The sequence below is a fragment of the Melopsittacus undulatus genome, chromosome 12 (genome assembly GCF_012275295.1).
Source record: "Melopsittacus undulatus isolate bMelUnd1 chromosome 12, bMelUnd1.mat.Z, whole genome shotgun sequence".
NCBI lineage: Eukaryota > Metazoa > Chordata > Aves > Psittaciformes > Psittaculidae > Melopsittacus > Melopsittacus undulatus.
Window position 1 is genome coordinate 20,318,595 of NC_047538.1, and position 17,149 is coordinate 20,335,743.

At 46.4% G+C, this 17,149-nt stretch overlaps 1 protein-coding gene across 1 annotated transcript in view; it reads right to left on the reverse strand.

The window, feature by feature from the left end:
• Positions 1-17,149, reverse strand: part of SETD1B (SET domain containing 1B, histone lysine methyltransferase) — a 47,134-nt gene that overhangs the window by 28,996 nt on the left and 989 nt on the right. The window contains exons 3-6 of the mRNA XM_034068319.1: positions 16,960-17,058; positions 16,207-16,477; positions 12,907-13,019; positions 9,045-10,223 (exon numbers count right to left, since the gene is read on the reverse strand). Of these exons, the coding sequence (XP_033924210.1) occupies positions 9,045-10,223; positions 12,907-13,019; positions 16,207-16,477; positions 16,960-17,058 (1,662 nt within the window). The remainder of the gene's footprint in view (positions 1-9,044; positions 10,224-12,906; positions 13,020-16,206; positions 16,478-16,959; positions 17,059-17,149) is intronic.

Genomic DNA, 17,149 nt, shown 5'->3' on the forward strand with positions numbered 1-17,149 from the left:
AGTGCAAACCCACCTCCACAGTTAGGTATGTCTCCCTTGTCTGTTTCCCCCTTTCCACAACCCCAAAGCAATACACAGCTGGGCTGAAAAAGACAATCAGGGTCCCCTCCAAGCACTGTGCACAAAAGGCACTTCCCCTCTCTGCAACCTTGTGCCACAGCCCTTTTGTAGCCCATGTGTCCCAGCAAGAAGCCAAGATAAAGTCATGCAACAAGATTTTCTCAAGTTGAAGCCTGAGCATCCATCCCAGCAAGGATCACAGCTTACTTCTGATGTCTCACAGCTGGTGATCCCTTCATGATCCCAGCTTCCAGAGAATTTCAAAGCAACCCCAGCATGAGGTCTCCATCCTCCTCTAGGGCTCTGCTAGGACCAGGCTGCCTTCCCCACCAAATCCACACTGCCTTCCTGCTTCTCACTGACCTGGAATTCACCTCAGTAACTGCTGCTAACACTTTTTTAGTGTAATTTGGGAGCTACATCCCACCTGACACTGTATTAACAAGCAAATCAATTCATTGAGATTCCCTTGTCAAAAGGCATCCTTTCACACACATCTCCATGGCACATATTCAAATAGTAGATTGCCCTTTATATTTTACTGTCATTTGAATAATTTTATGCAGTTCTAAGGATTTTCATATTTTCCAAGTAATTCTTTTCCTGGACAATACCAAAATGCTCAGAGCACTGTGATAACAGTTGCTCACATTTACCTGCATCCTTTTCAAAGCCAGTATCTCAATTATCTGCCGACCAAAATGCCACATTTGGTGACCCCTTAGCAACAAGGACTGGATTGGGCAACTGTTCCCAGAGCTGTGCTCCAACATTAAACCAGCCCCTGCTTCCACCTGAAATGTATCTGTTTTGTTTTGCCTGGGCCACTGAAGGCACCAGAAATAACAAGCTCCTTTGGGAGAAGCGAAACCTGGAAAGAAGCCACCAACTTCATCAATCCCTCCCCAGGCTCCAGAGGGAACGTCTCCCTGACACGTGCAACACATGTTAATCCCGCACAGTGGGAGGAGGACACACCACTTGGACACTAGCACAAAACTATACTGCTTATTGTGAAACACAGCTCTCTGGGGGTAAAAAATGGATATAAGAAAGAAGCTCTCGCTCCATACCATCCACCAAAGCAGCAGACAACTGATGCCTCAATCAGACCAGCAAAGGGCAGTTTCAATCCCAGGAAAAGCAAAACCCAGGCCTTCCTCCATGTCACCCAACCTGCAACATTCTCAGCCCTCTTCTTCCTTAGGCTCTGTGCCACTGCACTCATTGACACACGGAATTTGGCAGTGGTGAGTCTGAGGACATCCCACCCTGAAGGCACAGGCAAGGCTGGACCCTGGTAAGACATTTCTTCTTCTCCTCTTCCTCCTTTCCTCACCATCCTCAGAGCTGCTTTCCCTAATGATCTCCCAGACCCATTGCCCAATATATACAGAGAGAGACTGGTCAGAACACAGGTGGGCTGGTCAAAGGTGTGCAATAAATTCCACTTAGTACACAGTTATCAACTCCACATCAATACATACTCCACAAAACACACAGGTTCAGAGCAGCCAGCGAATCCCAACACCACTAAAAAGTGCTGAAGTCAAAACACCGAATTCCCAATGAGTGAAAATTAGAAGCTCTGCTACAGCTGCCTGACCCTTTTGCAAACCAAACCTCCAAACCATAGGAGCTGCTGCCAGCTTGGAGTTGAAGCAGCAGTTTCATTTCCTCACCTCGTGTGCCTGAGCAGTGCCCACAGTGCCCTCTATGCAAAGAGTGACTGCTGAAGCCCAAGCCACGAACAACTTCCTTTACTCAAACAGCTCCTGAAGCAACACTTCTGGAACACCCAGAGGAGTGAACCTATTCCAGCCTGGGGAGAAATGAGAAACCCCAATTTGCTCTCTTACTAGTTTATACACATCTTGACCTCATCGGGCCTGTCTGTACAGCTGGGAACTTGGGAAAGCAGCCACTGGCTTTATTTTAGCACTAACCAAATAAAACACTATTGGGGTTTGTTACCATTGAAAGAGCTGGGTTTGTTCAGCCTGGAGAAGAGAAGGCTCCTGAAGGGGAGACCTTAGAGCAGCTCCCAGCACCTAAAGGGGAAATCTAGAGAGGGGCTTGGGACAAGGGCCTGTAGGGACAGGCCAAGGGGGAATGGCTTTAGCCTGAGAGAGGGGAGATTCAGATTAGACAATAGGAAGAAGCTCTTCCCTACGAGGGTGCTGAGGCGCTGGCACAGGGTGCCCAGAGCAGCTGTGGCTGCCCCATCCCTGGCAGTGCTCAAGGCCAGGTTGGACACAGGGGCTTGGAGCAGCTGCTCCAGTGGAAGGAGTTGGAACTGGATGAACTTTAAGGTCCCTTCCAACCCAAACCAGTCTGGAATTCTATGATTTTCTTAACACTTTGTTTCTAGGACCTGAAAAATTCTGAGCAATCTTTTGACCTGATGAATGGGCATTTCCAAAAGCAAGCACTGCACTTTCACACTAAATCCTGAGGCAGCAGTAACACTGCGTCAAAGGAGCCCTCGTGGCAGGTACGTGATGCGCCGAGTTAACGAACTCACAGGTTTCATTTTGAGTTTTGCCCCATCTTCACTAGGAACAAGCACACAAACTGAAAATTACAATTAATAGAAAATGGGTGTCAAAGTCATGGTGCATATGGAAAGAAAACCCCATTCTACTGATGAACTGGAGCTATTTAGAGGACTCCAGGAAAGGCAACAGCCAGCAGAAATTTGAATAAGCGCTCGTCTGTTCACTGCTCTGTGTCAGACACAGACACATATAGAACACAGCGGCTGCTCCATCTCCTTCAAAATCAGCCCCAGAAATTAATGCTGTGCTGGTGCCTGCCAGCACAATATGTTAACAGCAATTATTTTCTCAATATTTCTACTGATTACCTAACACACTGGCACATTTTCTCAGTGTCACTGCACGTTGCAACACACGCTGCCACCCAGTAACTTGTCTGTATCCCCTTGGTCACTTTTCACAACCATCAGATGTGAAATGCAACCAGAATGATAATGGGTTGGAGAAACTGTGAGGGAAATGTGTCACTTCAATGCGAGGCTTCACAGGCTGTATTTAGGACATCTGAACATTCAATAGCATCACTGCTAAAACCTGAGTGGTGAAAAGAATAGGAAGAACTCTGTAAGCAGCAAAGGGAAGATGCCCAGGGCTCTTTAACTGCAAATGGTGCAGAGCTCAGACTTGCAAATATTATTCTGCCATAAGCTATATGCTATGGTTAAACACTGTAATTTGGAGCTAAGTTTCCAGTGCAGCAGAGCATCTATAGATTACATAAGCACAAAATAAGCAGTGCTCTACCTATTAGCAAGCAATGCAATGATACATAGCCCCTCCACCAGGAACAGAAAATGTACAGAAAGTCAGTGGTGGCAAAACAGAGAACGAACCGAGCCAGTGGCAAGGGTATAATAGGCAACAGTGACTTATAAAATGGAATGGCAATGTCATCTGTATTAGGTATGCAAAATGTAAAAGCCTCAAAGTCTTGGCCTGCTATGAAAGAGTGAAAGAACCACTCAGCCTCCCAACCACAGCCTGCTTTCTATTTTTTTCAGTTACACTCCACAGCATTTCACCATTTCTAACTCTGTTATCAACTACAGACATGTTCTCCCATTCTACAAAAGCTGTTGGGTATCCAAAAAACCCAAACCATAAACAGCCAAATATTCCTCCATTTACTTTTCCCCCCATTCCCATGAGTATACACATACAGGGCATCACCACGAACATAAGGTGAATCCTATGCAATTCTGCTCTGAAAAAGTCACTTTAAAAACCGATTCTGGGCTTGTTACCCCTCACTGCCTCCTCTATTGAACACATTTGGCTGGCCCAAGCCCTCTGCTCTGCTGATTACCAGCTCGGCAAGCACTCTAAGAATCAAACTAGAGCCAAATACAGCAAGTCAAAAGTGAAACACAACTTAGGAAACAGAGACTTCTCTGCTTCATATAAATTCATGTAGAGGCAGGAGGTTGTCATGTGGAAAATGAATTAGATGGTCAAGAAAGCAGTCCCTGCCTGTGGTCTTCTAGTGTTAGCTCTGAAATAAAGGTAAAATACTGTGTACTTGCACTGCTTCAGGAACCAGGACATCCTTATCTTGGCCAGGCTATACTGGAACTGACTCTCAGCCCTGAGAACCTCTGGGAGAACGTAGTCCTGCCCCATCATGCTCCCTCCTCTGGTCACAGAGGCTGAACCGACCTATGAGCTCTCAGAAGGGTCCAGTGTCATGTCATATTTAAATCACCTTTGAGGGATTTGTGTGCTGCCTTTTTCTCAACTTCAATACTTAAACTCTGCAAGATCCCCTCAAGTCCCTGTGGCTTCTCACTGCTGCTGTGCATGGGTCAGGGAGAGCAGAACTGAAGCCCCAGTTTAAGCAGCTTGCTCTCATTTTCATTTCACAGGTTTAGTGTGGCTGGTGGAACTCACATGTCAAACCACAGCAGTCATCCCAATCTTTGCTGCCTGGGCATTGGCTGGCTGCATTTCTGGAAAGTCATGGTCATAACATACACCTATTTTTTGAGTTTCCATTAGGAACAGGTTCTGTCAGGCATGATGGCATTCACAGGAGCTCAGGAGGCAGGAAAATGTGAAGAAGTGTTTATGAGACTGGGCATAAATCACAACTTGCAGGGTTTTCTCCCCTCTTTCATTAAAAAAACACAGAGCAGCCATTCCCCACATCTACTCCCCCCACCTCCCTTCAGACATGATGAATCCCACTCTAGCTGTAAATTGGATCCCAGGTGTACCCATGTATACTATACGTACATAACAGCTACTTATGGGCATAAAGGCTCATGCACAGTTACTGTGGAAACGAAGGTATCACATTTCCTTGCTCTTAAGACTCTACCTTCTCAATCTCAGCATGAATGTACCTTGAGTAAATCACTTCTGCACTCTCCAGCCTAGAAACATCCCTTAGGACAGTGTGTTTGGGTTCATCTTCAGGAGGCTCCACCTGACCCACTATCAACCAAGAACATGGGACTGCCTCCAACCCCACACAAGCGAGGGTACAGGAGGAAAGCATCCTTCTGTAGACAGAGACTGATTTGCTCCTGCACAGCACGGCTCCAAGGGGCATCAACCACTCCTGGGGTGACCACTGCAGGTACTGCTGGCAGAGAAACTCCCTTGCAGCTCCTCTCACTGCCTGGACAGCATCAGGGCACTGCTTTCTCTCATGACAGCTAAAGGTTGAACTTGGCTCTGGAGGAAAGGCGAATCATTTACCAGCTACTGAAACACAGCCCAGTCTGGACAGGGATGCAGCAGTGTGGAGTGGCACAAGACACGATGCAGTGCCTTGAAGAGAATGTCATCACATCCTGCTCAGGCTCCAGAGGGACAACATAAGGACACTTGCACATGAATTTCTTCCAGTTCTGGCCATGACCACACAAGAACCCAAACATACTTCAATGCAAAGGGCAAATTCAGCCCAGATGTATCCTCAGGGACTTCAGCAGAGCCCACTGTGGGGCTGAGCCTGACCCACCTCATCTATGTGTAAGCACAGCTCAGAAACTCCCCCACAGGGTATCTGCTGCACACACACAGCTTGTCACAGGCATGCTGATGCTGTCCTGTAAGAGGCACCTCAGCATCCAGCACAGCATTAAAAACATTCACAACAGCCAAGTGAGACACTGAGGTGACAATGTGCTGGTTGATAGCAGTGGCTTTTGGAGGCTCTAGGGCTGCTGTGCACCGTGAGACTTCATTTGCTCCCCAAACTACTTGTTACACACACAAACTAACACATCCATAAGCTGAAACATGAAAGGCATCATCAATATACAACAACGTGACTTGTTACAATCCTTTCACACTTCCCAGCACACACACAGGCAGGGCCTCTTCCTGTAACAAACCAAGCAAAAACAAGACCTGGCTCAAATGGGATGCCAGAAAGTCAAACTGTACTTACTTAACCTTTGCACTGCTGAAACAGCAAAGATCCTGTGAAAAATAAAGTTCCTTCCTAGTTACCTTTCAGGAATGCAGGAAGGTAAGGTTGCACATTGTTACCCTCAACAATAATAATGCAGCTTCTTTCTTTCCTTGCCATCTTTTGGCTTCTTGAAAGAGCCCTCTCTGCCCTTCCCTCTTGCTGGCAGGTTGTGCTGTTTGTCAGGGATCCCTTTTCTCCTTTTACATCCTACTGCCCACATCCCTATCTGTTCCTCCTCTCAGCACTCATCCCTCAGCTAAGCTTAGCAGGACTTTCTCTGCAGACCATAATCACTGCTCCGATTATGGGTGTTAGGTGTTGCAGGCAGACACACAGCCCTTCCTCTCCCACACCCAAAATCTCTGCCAAACTCTGGCTTAGGAGTATCAGGCCGGATCTTGAAATCAAACTCAGGGTCTTGCATGATAAATCAGAGCAATTGCTGGGGCTTGGCTGTACCTCCTTTACCTATGGCAAATTGATGGTTTGGCAGCACTTCACCTATAGTACAAATGTTACCATATTAATAACAATTGACAAAAATTGTGCTTGTTTTGATGGGAAACTGAAGCAAGTCCTTGAAAAGCACCTACTGTCTCATGGAAAAACCTCCCTGCAACTTTGCTGGCATCCTTCTGCATCCTGAGATTGTCCCAGCTGGATCACCTGCCCAAAGAGAGCTGGCCTGAGGCTGCTCCAAGCCTTGAACAGCCAAACATGAAGTAAGTAAGAAGTTCGATCTCTCTGCCCCTTATTGCTTCCTTATGATACTAAGTGAGCCCTCCCTGCACTAATACATCATCTCTGCTCCACTCCCCACACCACACAGTCACTAGAAATATTCAGGTCTGCCTTCCCTCTTTTACTGGAGGATTCTCTGAAGGACTGAAAGTTGAATAGTGGTACCACAATAGGCTGAAGGCAGAGGTTCAGCTTTCCAGCCCTTAGACAGACTCAATGCCTCTCTCTAACTCAGTTGGAAAGCTGCAGCTCAAATTTCAGCCTATGTTAAGTCACTGTTCAGCTCTGCTCCTCCAGCAAAAGAGAAGGAAGCCAGGAGAGCCTTTTTCTAAAGCAAAAAACAGGGAGTGGGGGGAGAAGGGTGGAGGAAGGAAGCAAAACACATGGAGATGGTTTTTTGTGCATTAGAAGGAGCAATGAAAGGCACAGGCAACTTTTCAAACATGCCAGAATAGCTCAATGTGACTTGTAACCAAGAGAAGGTTGAATAAACAGCTCCAACAACAAACATCCAACTTTCTGTGGGGAGAAGACAATTAAGGCAACAGTCACCTGCCTGGAGACCCTGCTACCACCTTGCTGACTTCTGCAGAGAATCGAGGCATTTGCATCATTTTGTATCACAGAACCATCACTGTGAGCTTCCGACACCAGCATCTCATTAAGGGGATACAAAGACTGCACATGGGCTTCAATGTGATCTTGCTGCTGCCCCACATCACAACCTACAAATGTAACAGCCCAGCCAGTCCCCCAGTGCTGATGGAAAGTGCCTGACCCCACACACCATCCTAAACATGCTTAGCATTGTCTTGCATGAGAGTAAAGGACAGCAGAGACAAACCCAGAGTGGCAAGGAGATGGGAGATGCCTTCCTCACTTGTTTTAGGCAAACTCCGAGTATTCCTCTGAAGCCTGCCAGCCCAAGCTCAAGGAATCAAAACTCCATTCCTAATTAACACATCATCAGGTCCCATCAGCCAGGGACTTGCCTCCCAGGAGGAGATCCTGGGCCAGCCTAGATGATGAATGAGACCTCAAGCAGCTGAATTGTTTCAAAGGCTAAACTGGCAACTGCAAGGACAAGCAGGCTTGGAAAGGCATGTAAAAACAACAAAATAAGCACTACAGTTACTGGGTTTTGTTGTCTTTAGCTCCGAGCCCTGCACTCTGTTACTGCTGCAGCGCTTTCCCTTCAGTTCACTCTGCAAAGCCCATAGCTACAGGAGCAGCTCCTCCTCTCCTGAAATGCAGCCACTTCTCCAGTGAAAACCTCACCACTGCAGACCACTGGAGGGAAACCCATTCTGCCAGCTTAACCCCAGCAAACTTGCACGAGTAAGTTCAATTGATCTGCCCCACTCGGGTCATTTACATAAGACCAGCCCGCTCGGATGGTTGAGGTCCCCTTACTGCAGAGTTCCTGCACACCAGGTACAGCAGTTCTGTTTCCCTGCATGGCTATTACAAACACTGAGGAGAAACAGTCTGGCAGTTGCAAAGATCTGTATTTTGACTGGTCTTTGACACAGCAGAATAGCACTGACACATCTACTGCAGTGATACTCACATTTGTTGCAACAGACCTCCCGAACAGACAGGCCCTGCAAGGTAATTTCTCTGTCTGCTGGCAGCTTTCCACACTGTTAAGCTCTAGCTGTCCCTTCAGCCACAAATGCCCCAGCAGAGGCAGCAAGTTCTGCTCTATTATTGGAAGACTTCATGGAGCACATCCCCCACAAGGCAACTACCTCCCCCTTTCAACTGAGCAAAGTGAGTATTAAAACCCAGCAACTGTCTCCCATTCAAACCAGACGGCATAAATAGCTGGAGAGCTATCAAACGAAGTACACATTCAATACTTCGCTGTGACATGAAAGCCCCGTTTAGCAAGTGTGTGCACACTCACACACCCGTGCTCAGGGACCAAAGCAATGGCAGAAAGTGCTCCATTAACTCCTCTAGTGGCTTAAGTGTCTGTCGACACTCAGGACATTCACACAGCACAAGCACTGGCCAAAGTTCTGTGGCTTGGGCAGTCCTTGAACTCTCCCGGAGCTATAAATTGCAGCAGGCTGCTATCAGGAACAAGGGAAGCTGGAGACTGGCAAGTTAAGACCATCACTTTGTGTCGCTTGTTTCCAGCTGCCTTTAAGAAAAAGGCTCCAGAAACCTTATGCTCTAACACCTAGAGTGCAATTCCCAGCCCTGTCCAGCTCTAGGGATACAGATGGAGCTTCAGAACTCGGCTCCAGCTCACTTACCTCGTCCATTTTTTCTGACGTTGGAGTCTGGTCACCAGGCACCATTTCTTTAGCCTCTGAAGTCTCGAGTTTGGAGGTCCTGCTCAGCTGATCAATGGGAGTCATGCTGGCCTCCGATGTACCCCGGGAATTCTGACTCAACGAAGCTGTCCCAGGGATAGGCTCATCATCATCGGAGTCAGGTAACGGTGTGGGGCTGATGTCCTCCAGGCCTGTGCTGGAAGGGCGCGAGGAAGGTGTCTGAGCTCTGTAACCGGGCTGGGAGTTTGAACCGTACATCGGGATGGGAGAGAGCTGGGAAGAAGAGGAGGAAATGGGGCTGCCTTCCATTCGGATCTCATTATCCGAGTCGTGCTCATTCAGAAAGGGTAACTTTGTTCTCTGCTCTTTTAAGAGCATCTCAATCCTTGAGTCTAAACTGTTATGCTGCATTTCAGACTCCATGGTGGGGGTGCCAGGGGTCTCGCTTCTCTCTGGGGTCTGAGAGAAGGATGCTGTGCTCGGTTCAGGAGCAGAGTTCGATTCGGGCAAGGGTGGAGGAGGCTCCTCCTGTTTCTCCTTCACTGGGACAAAATCGATGTTAGGGGCAGTGCTGCTTTCCACAACCATCTCAGTGGGAGGTGGTGCAGGTCTTCGATACTCTGCTTCCCTGGAAGTTTGGGGAAATGGCTGCTCATCGGCTTGGGGAAATACAGCTGGTGCTTGGTAGGGAGAGAAGGCAGATTTGTAGCTCGAAGAACTAGAGTGGCTCAGGGGAGGAGTGTGAGAGAACTGAACTGGCTCCGGCTGATGGGATTTGTAAGTACTAAACTGATGCTCCGTCCCTCGGAAAACACCCACTGAGTTATGGACATAGTGATGTCCCGGCCGACGGTTGTAGGCATCTGTAAATTTAGTTTCATGTCTCCTGGGTTTGTACCCACTGTCCTGCCCAAAGTGGTACACGGGTGTTGTCTGACGACTAGAATAGGTGGAGTCCTGGGAAAACGGTGTCCCTAACCGTGGGGTGTGAGGTGTTCCTTGGGATTGGGGGGTAAACTGGCTGTAGGAGTTCGGGGTGTCTTGCCGACAGCTGGAATAGGCTGTGTCATGGGAAAACGGGGTGCTGCTGTTGGGGGTGACAGAGGATCCCGCAGAGGACAGGTTACTGTCTTTCAGGCGCTTCAGGGAATCCGTCAACTACAAAAGCAGAAGAGAGAAAAGCACCTAAACACACACTTTGAAAAATCCATTTGGTTTTCAAAGGGGTTGAGCACCTCTGCACTGATTTCCACGGCAAAACAAAGTAAGTTACAGCATCCCTGGAAACACAAACCATTACCCATTATTGACAGCTCCCTTGGATCTGAAAGGCAAGCAAAGAGGAACTTGTCTGTAAGAGGAAGAAGAAAGCAGATACAATAGTATTCCCTATGAGCTATACCCAAGAGCATCGGGTGAACAGGGGACTTGCACAATGCTTTCAGCTAAACGTTCCATTTTCAGCACTGTAAGGCTTGTCTAAATTGCAAATAGGAAAGATTAGCAGAAAATTCTGAACTATCAAATTATCAATTTATCTTTTCTAATGTTAACAAATCAAAACCTAAAAATCAGCAAACTGCAACCAAATCTATGCTGCAGGGCTTTGTGCTGGTCCAGCTGAGGGAGCTGAGCCACAGACCTCTCTACCAAACATTCATCTCTACAAAGGGAGAAGGTTACAGGTATAAAAGGCACAGAAAGTTCTCTACAGCCAGAAATACCTTTTTAAACCCCCTCCCAAAGACAAATGCAGAAGTAGAGCCCTACTGACCATGGCATTTGAAACTGAAACCCTACAAGGCTACAGAGCAGTCAAGCTCTGCAACTCACTTTGTAGGCACATTCAGGGGGTTTCTAAGAGGAGCCCTGCTCCAACTCAAGACTCTGCTGAGTCATAACGGTGCCACTGTAATGATCAGCACCACAATCAATGTCCTACAATGCAAAACAAGAGATCACTGAGAATCCACCGGGTAGCAAAAGGCAGGACTGAGCTCCAAATCCCCAAAAGGACAGTGGAGAGACTACAGGCTGGCTGCTCCTCTCCCAGAACACAGGTGGGTGGAGACACCCTTAAAACTATCTGCTTCTAATGCATCAGCACCTCCAAAGCTGAGCTCTCTCCCCTGCCTGCTTCCCTCACCACATTTCACCCACTCAGTAGTGTGGACTTGCTCTTGGTGTGACCCCCTCAAGACCATGACCACATGGACATCAGGGAAGTTTCTTAGTTTCTTCCTCAGCTGTTCTAAAACCCACAGAAAGGGTCAAGAACCAGCCACGTGCTTCCTGCCAAAATCCACATCTCTGCACCTGTGGTGTAGATATGGTTTTCAGTGGGGTTTGGATATAGTCTGCAGGCAGGGATTTGGGCTCATAGAACTGTCAGGTCTTTGTTGCTCTGCGTGAGGGAGAAAGCAAATGTCAGGAGTATTTTAACTAAACTACAATAGCAAACAAGTTTGTTGGCAGATTCTAGTGACAAGAACATGATGCAAACAGTTAAAGTTCCCCACAAAGCAATAAATTTTGATGGTAATTGGGAAAAAAAAAGATCAATTGAGGATAATGATATAATACATGAACACAAAACCTACAGAAACAATCTTAAAGACAATTACAGCAGGGACTGCTTTCAGGGATACCATCATCTTTTGCTGTTAACCCTGAAAAAGGAGCAAGAACAAACCTGTGCATTTTCATTTGAGATGTGCAACCAGCAGAAATGAAAAGCCAGGCTCTACTCATAGCAGGGCTCCCAGGAAAATCATTACTTGCCTCCCTCCTGCCTTTAAAAACACCTTGCTAGGAGGTAAGGAAGGATCAGCCTCTTTATGATTCTCTTAAAAGGATACTGGTGTTTTGCCTTGTTGCTGGTGGGGTAGTTGGTGGGAGAAGAGAATTTTATTGGTTTTCAGATCAATGGGATTTTCACATTCAATGTGCAGCTCTCCCCTGTCCTGAAAACATCTGATCAGGGAATTAATGAAATTCTGGCATTTTAAAAACTCCTAAGAATGCAGAGAATTAGAAAGAAGGGGGGGGGGAGGAAGAGAAACCTCTGCCAAATCTCTTTCAAATTTGATGCCTTAAAGTGAATTCCTAAGCCACAATCAGGAGCCAAGGTACACTCAGACAAGCCAAGAACGCTAATGACTTCACACAAACAGGCTTCCCTTCGCCCTCTCATCCCAATGGATTTTGCCAGGGAGCAGGTAACTGTAAATGCCATTTAGAGAATTGTACCCTAGATACCAAGGGACCCCTGGAAGCCCTCAGGAATTCCATCCACCGCTTTTATTAGCAACTGATTCCAGTGACTAATTAAGATTCTGGAAAATTGATGCCACTGTTCAAGAGCAGACACATTCTATCATTCAGCCTTTAAGCAAGGCTGAAGAATGTACACGCTAAGGATTACACACTGCAGATACTTGGCCAAATGTACCACTGTAAATCATTCCCCCTGACTTCAAGGGAATAACCTCATCTCAGGGACAGACCCGATCCAGTCATAACTGCAGGAATTTCTAATGTTAATAGGGCACATACTGTCAGCTCTATAAGCATTTTTCACTCAAAGACAAAAAGCACTTACCATGCTATCCAGACACCAGCATACAGATTAGCCACATGCACTATATTCACAGAGTTACATTTGCTATGGCAATTAGAAGCAAGTTATATTTAAAGTTAATTAGTAACATCCATTGAAACTATGGCAAGACAAAAAAACCCAAAGAGAAGCTAAATTAAAAGTGTCAAAATGTCCACATTAATGATGCATGTTTGGAATTTTCTAGACATTTATTCTTAAAAACCAAACAAGCAGACATACCTGGAGAGTCTCATTCACAGTTGGCGACACATCCTGTTCGGTGCCCACAGGGAGGGTCTGAGGAGTGTAAAGCCCATTAACAAGCAGTTCATAGAACCTCATGCGGGTTTCACCTGCACAGACCACAATGAAGAGTTGGTTACAATCAGAAATAACACAGCCCAAGCGAAAAGATTCTTGACACCCCTAAGACTCTGCTACTGCTCCCAGCCTGCTGCATCCATGCAACAGAGGAGCAGGTATCACCTCTGAGGCTCATGGGGATCAGTTTGAAATGGTCTGCTGGGCAAGTGAAGTTAGACACTCCTTTCCCAGCCAAGGCAAGGAGGTTTCTAAATCCCTTTTCCTCTTCTCAGCCTGCTTGGCAGCCCTGCTCTTTACCATGCTTTCTGGAGAGCGGCAGTTTCCCTCTTCTCCAAAGTGCCATGGAAATAGCTTGCAGATTTGAGAAGTGAAACTCTCACTCAAGGGACAAGCCTCTGCCAACACCCAGAGCCACTTCAGAAAGCTCTTCCAACACACCTTGCTGGTAGAAACTGGCTGTTACTAATGCAAACACAATGCCTCAGAATGCCAAGGACAAAACCGTTAATGCTGCTTTCCCAAAAAGACACCAACTAATACTTTTTTTCCCCCAAGGTGTGCTTGGCAGCATAATTCAAAGGGTAAGAGCCAGAGAAGCAAACTGTCCCACATACTGTTACTGAGCATTAGCCTTTCATTTTTAAATTCTATGAAGACCCAGTTTCTTAATATTGGATATTTTTTATTCCTACAAAACCCCAATCTTACTGATTTTGCAGTTCTGCAAGAAATCTGTCATCAGCTTCAAAAGCAACAGAATCAGACCCTGGAACTGTATGAATTTTACCTCTTAGAGAATACATAGAAAAATGGACAGATCCAGCACCTGAGCCCAGAAAATTAATTCAGGCAAGATCTGCCCTTAAACAGGACTACTTTCATGAGGAATTCCTGCAGGATCAAACCTCAAACTGCCTGTGAATCGCTCTGTACAGTTTCAAAGCACAGCACCCTTTAGCACGATTCTCCCGACTGGAAGAGGCTCATTTATCATTTCTATGGACTAAATGCTGCAGATGAGGTTATTTGGGTATCAAATCTCGTTTCACAAAGCCTTGAACCACATGCTCAATTATGTAAACTGTTTAGTTCAACTGCAAACTTTAGTCATGACAAAACAAATGTATTCACTGCAATATCTTGAAGAGATGCTTGAAATACTGTGCTTTAAATATTAACACTCACAAGCCCAACGTACGACTACAATGGCAAGGATATGGAGGTGTTAAGCTTCCTCTAAAACCTGTTTCTAAATAAACACAAAGTAATTGTTAGAAAGATAGATAGAAAGTTTCTTCCTGGATCCTGGACATAATGCAACAGAAGTTACAATTTCATTTCAGAAGTTACAAATTCATTATGAATGTGAAAGGATTCCTACCAGTTTCTCTAAGGACAGGTAATTATTCAGTGTGTCCATTTTACAGATGAATAAACTGAGGCAGAGAAGTTGCTTTAAACTAGCCTGTCTCGTATGAAGAGGCTGGATTTACTGCTTCTGAATTCCCAGCCCTGTGTTCTGGCCAGACAGATAAAACACAACATTGACTCCAAATATCTATTTGCTAGACTATGAAAATCAAGTTTTTAACCAACCTTTTGTTCTCCTGGAAAGCTGAATCCTAGAAAGATACATTGAAAACTCCCCATTATCTATTTTAAGAACGTCCTAACCTGCTAATGCTATTTTAGGAATAACATTTTTACCTTATTCTGACAGATTACAGCACACTGATAGTCTTACTCTTTTGGAATGAAAGAGATGCAAGTGGAAAAAACATACATCAGAAGCATAGAGCTGGCAAGCAAAAATGCAATTCAAAACTAAGACTCCAGTGTCTTCTCCCAAGGAACAGAAGCATAAAAGCCCCTCATTTGCCTGACGTGCAGCTAACTTTCCTTAACAGCTGCCTGCTCAAGGCTTGCAAAGGGGTTTATCAACGGAGAAGTAGGAATGTTGTACAATCAGCTTGTTTAAAATGCCCCTCACTAAGATGTGCACCACTTATGAGCCTGCTTTAGCTTATGTTATTAAACCTACAAATGGTTAATTTGTTCTTAAGGGTAATTTTTACCTTCAAAGTAAGCAGGGGAAGGAGCCAGTCTGTAAAAACTAACGATACTAGAATTTCAAAGTACATGTATGCAAGGGTCAAACTTAACTCACAACAGAAAACATTGTACTACTACCGTGGTTCTTCTCTAACGGTGATCAGTCACGTCAGTAAACATCCTACTATACCCTCTTACTACATGTGGCACACCAAGTGCTGTGTAGGTTGTGCACTAAATCACTGAAACCTTTTAATGTCAGAACAAAAATACCAGCATTTTTAAGAAAACGGTGTTAACAACCTCCTCCTTGCAAGGACAAGTACAACTAGTCAGTTCTGGACTAGAAATGCTGCGTTTGGCATGAAGAATTATAAGCAGTTACTGCCTTACACCTCTTTTTATACAGGATTTTACTAAAATTTAGGCACATTTTAGCTAAACCTTTCACTGACAAGCTTGGAGAAGAGAGAAAAAGACAAAGCAGTGAAATGCAATGCTTCCAGAAACTTTATTGGGCTCCCTGGGGCTGAGGGCTGGGTACCTCCGGGACTGGGAGCTCCTGTCGCTTTAAGAGACAGTCTCACACTTACACACTCGAACACACTGACAAGTGCTGCGTGTGCACTCTTTTGCTGCCAGCCTCCAGTTTGCTGCTAAGTATCAATGAAATGCCAGGCACGCAGAGGACAGCACCCAGCCCTGCTGCTGCCAAGAGAATCCAGACATGTAGGTCCAAGGAACCTCTAAGGTTTGGCCAAAAATCCCAAGTTTGCAAAAAGCAGGTGCCAAGGAGTCCAGCAGCCCTGGGAGGTGGCTGAGCAGGGTAAGGCTGGGACATGGAGATGGGGCACATGAGAGACCTCCGAGGGCAAGGGACAGGCAGGGGATGGGCAGGGGACAGGCAGGGGATGGGCAGGGGACAGGCAGGGGATGGGCAGGGGACGGGCAGGTTGGCAGCATTTTGCAAATTACAGGGCTGTCTCCTAGCAACAGACAACACATTTGGCTCCACGTGACTTGCAAAGGCCCCAGAAACCAGACCCACTCAGGGGGACAGCAGCACTCCCTTCGGACTGGTAACCACAAGACCCTCATCACCTCTCGTTTTAGGAGGGGGACAGGCAGCAACACCCCAAACCACAAACACACGAGGGCAATTACCTTTTGTATCCAGCTCCACGTGGATGATGTTGCCCATGACAGAGGTGTTGTGAAGGTGCTGGACAGCCTCCCGGGCTCCCTTGACAGTGGCAAAGATCACTTTGGCAATGCCCAAGTGCTTCTTGTTTTTGGGGTTGTAGAGAATCTCCACCTCCTCCACTTCACCGTATTTCTTACACATGTCAGTCAGGAAGTTTTCACGGATGTTGTCGTTCAGCTTGGCAAAGGTGACCTGCTTGGGGGGCACTGGCCCCACGTAAAACTCATCAATCTGGAAACAGGCACAAGGTTGGGGGGGTGATATCGTCAATGGGCGTGAGGGAAGTTAATGGGAAGGAGAGGGTTAAAGTATCCTGCAAACTTTAGGGAAAGAAAACTGCCTCCAAGGGTCTAGGATGAAGCAGGAGCTGAGCAGAGCCTCTGCTGCTGCAGCCATTCATTCAAACCGGTGCCTTTTGGGGCTACAAATGTGTGTTTTGAGCAGTGCTGTCAGCAGAGAGCCGTCCTCCGCTGCCCCCAGCCCGAGGAGCCCCCCAAGACACAGCTCCAACACCTTGAAGTGATCTCGTCAGACAGCTGCATTGATCCCTCCTTATCTTTATAGAAAAGGATTATTGTTTAACAGTTTGCCAAATAACAATGTCAGTAAGAGCATGACTGTCATTTAAATGGTCCATTAAACTATTTGGAACCCAGGCTTCACTCCCAGATAAAACAGGAATACAGTGCTAAACCCAAAAGTCAGGGCTGTACCTTGAATTTGGGGACAGACAGCTCCAGCTCCTTAGTTTTGGTCCATATTCGCCCTATTCTGGGATCCCTGACACAATCCACAGGAGCGATTCCCGAGTTCTAGGAGGAGGAGAGAAAGCACAAAACCAGCAATAGCAGGGCTTGAAACTGAAGATACAAGGAAGAAAATAAACCCCAAGGAAGCCCGGGC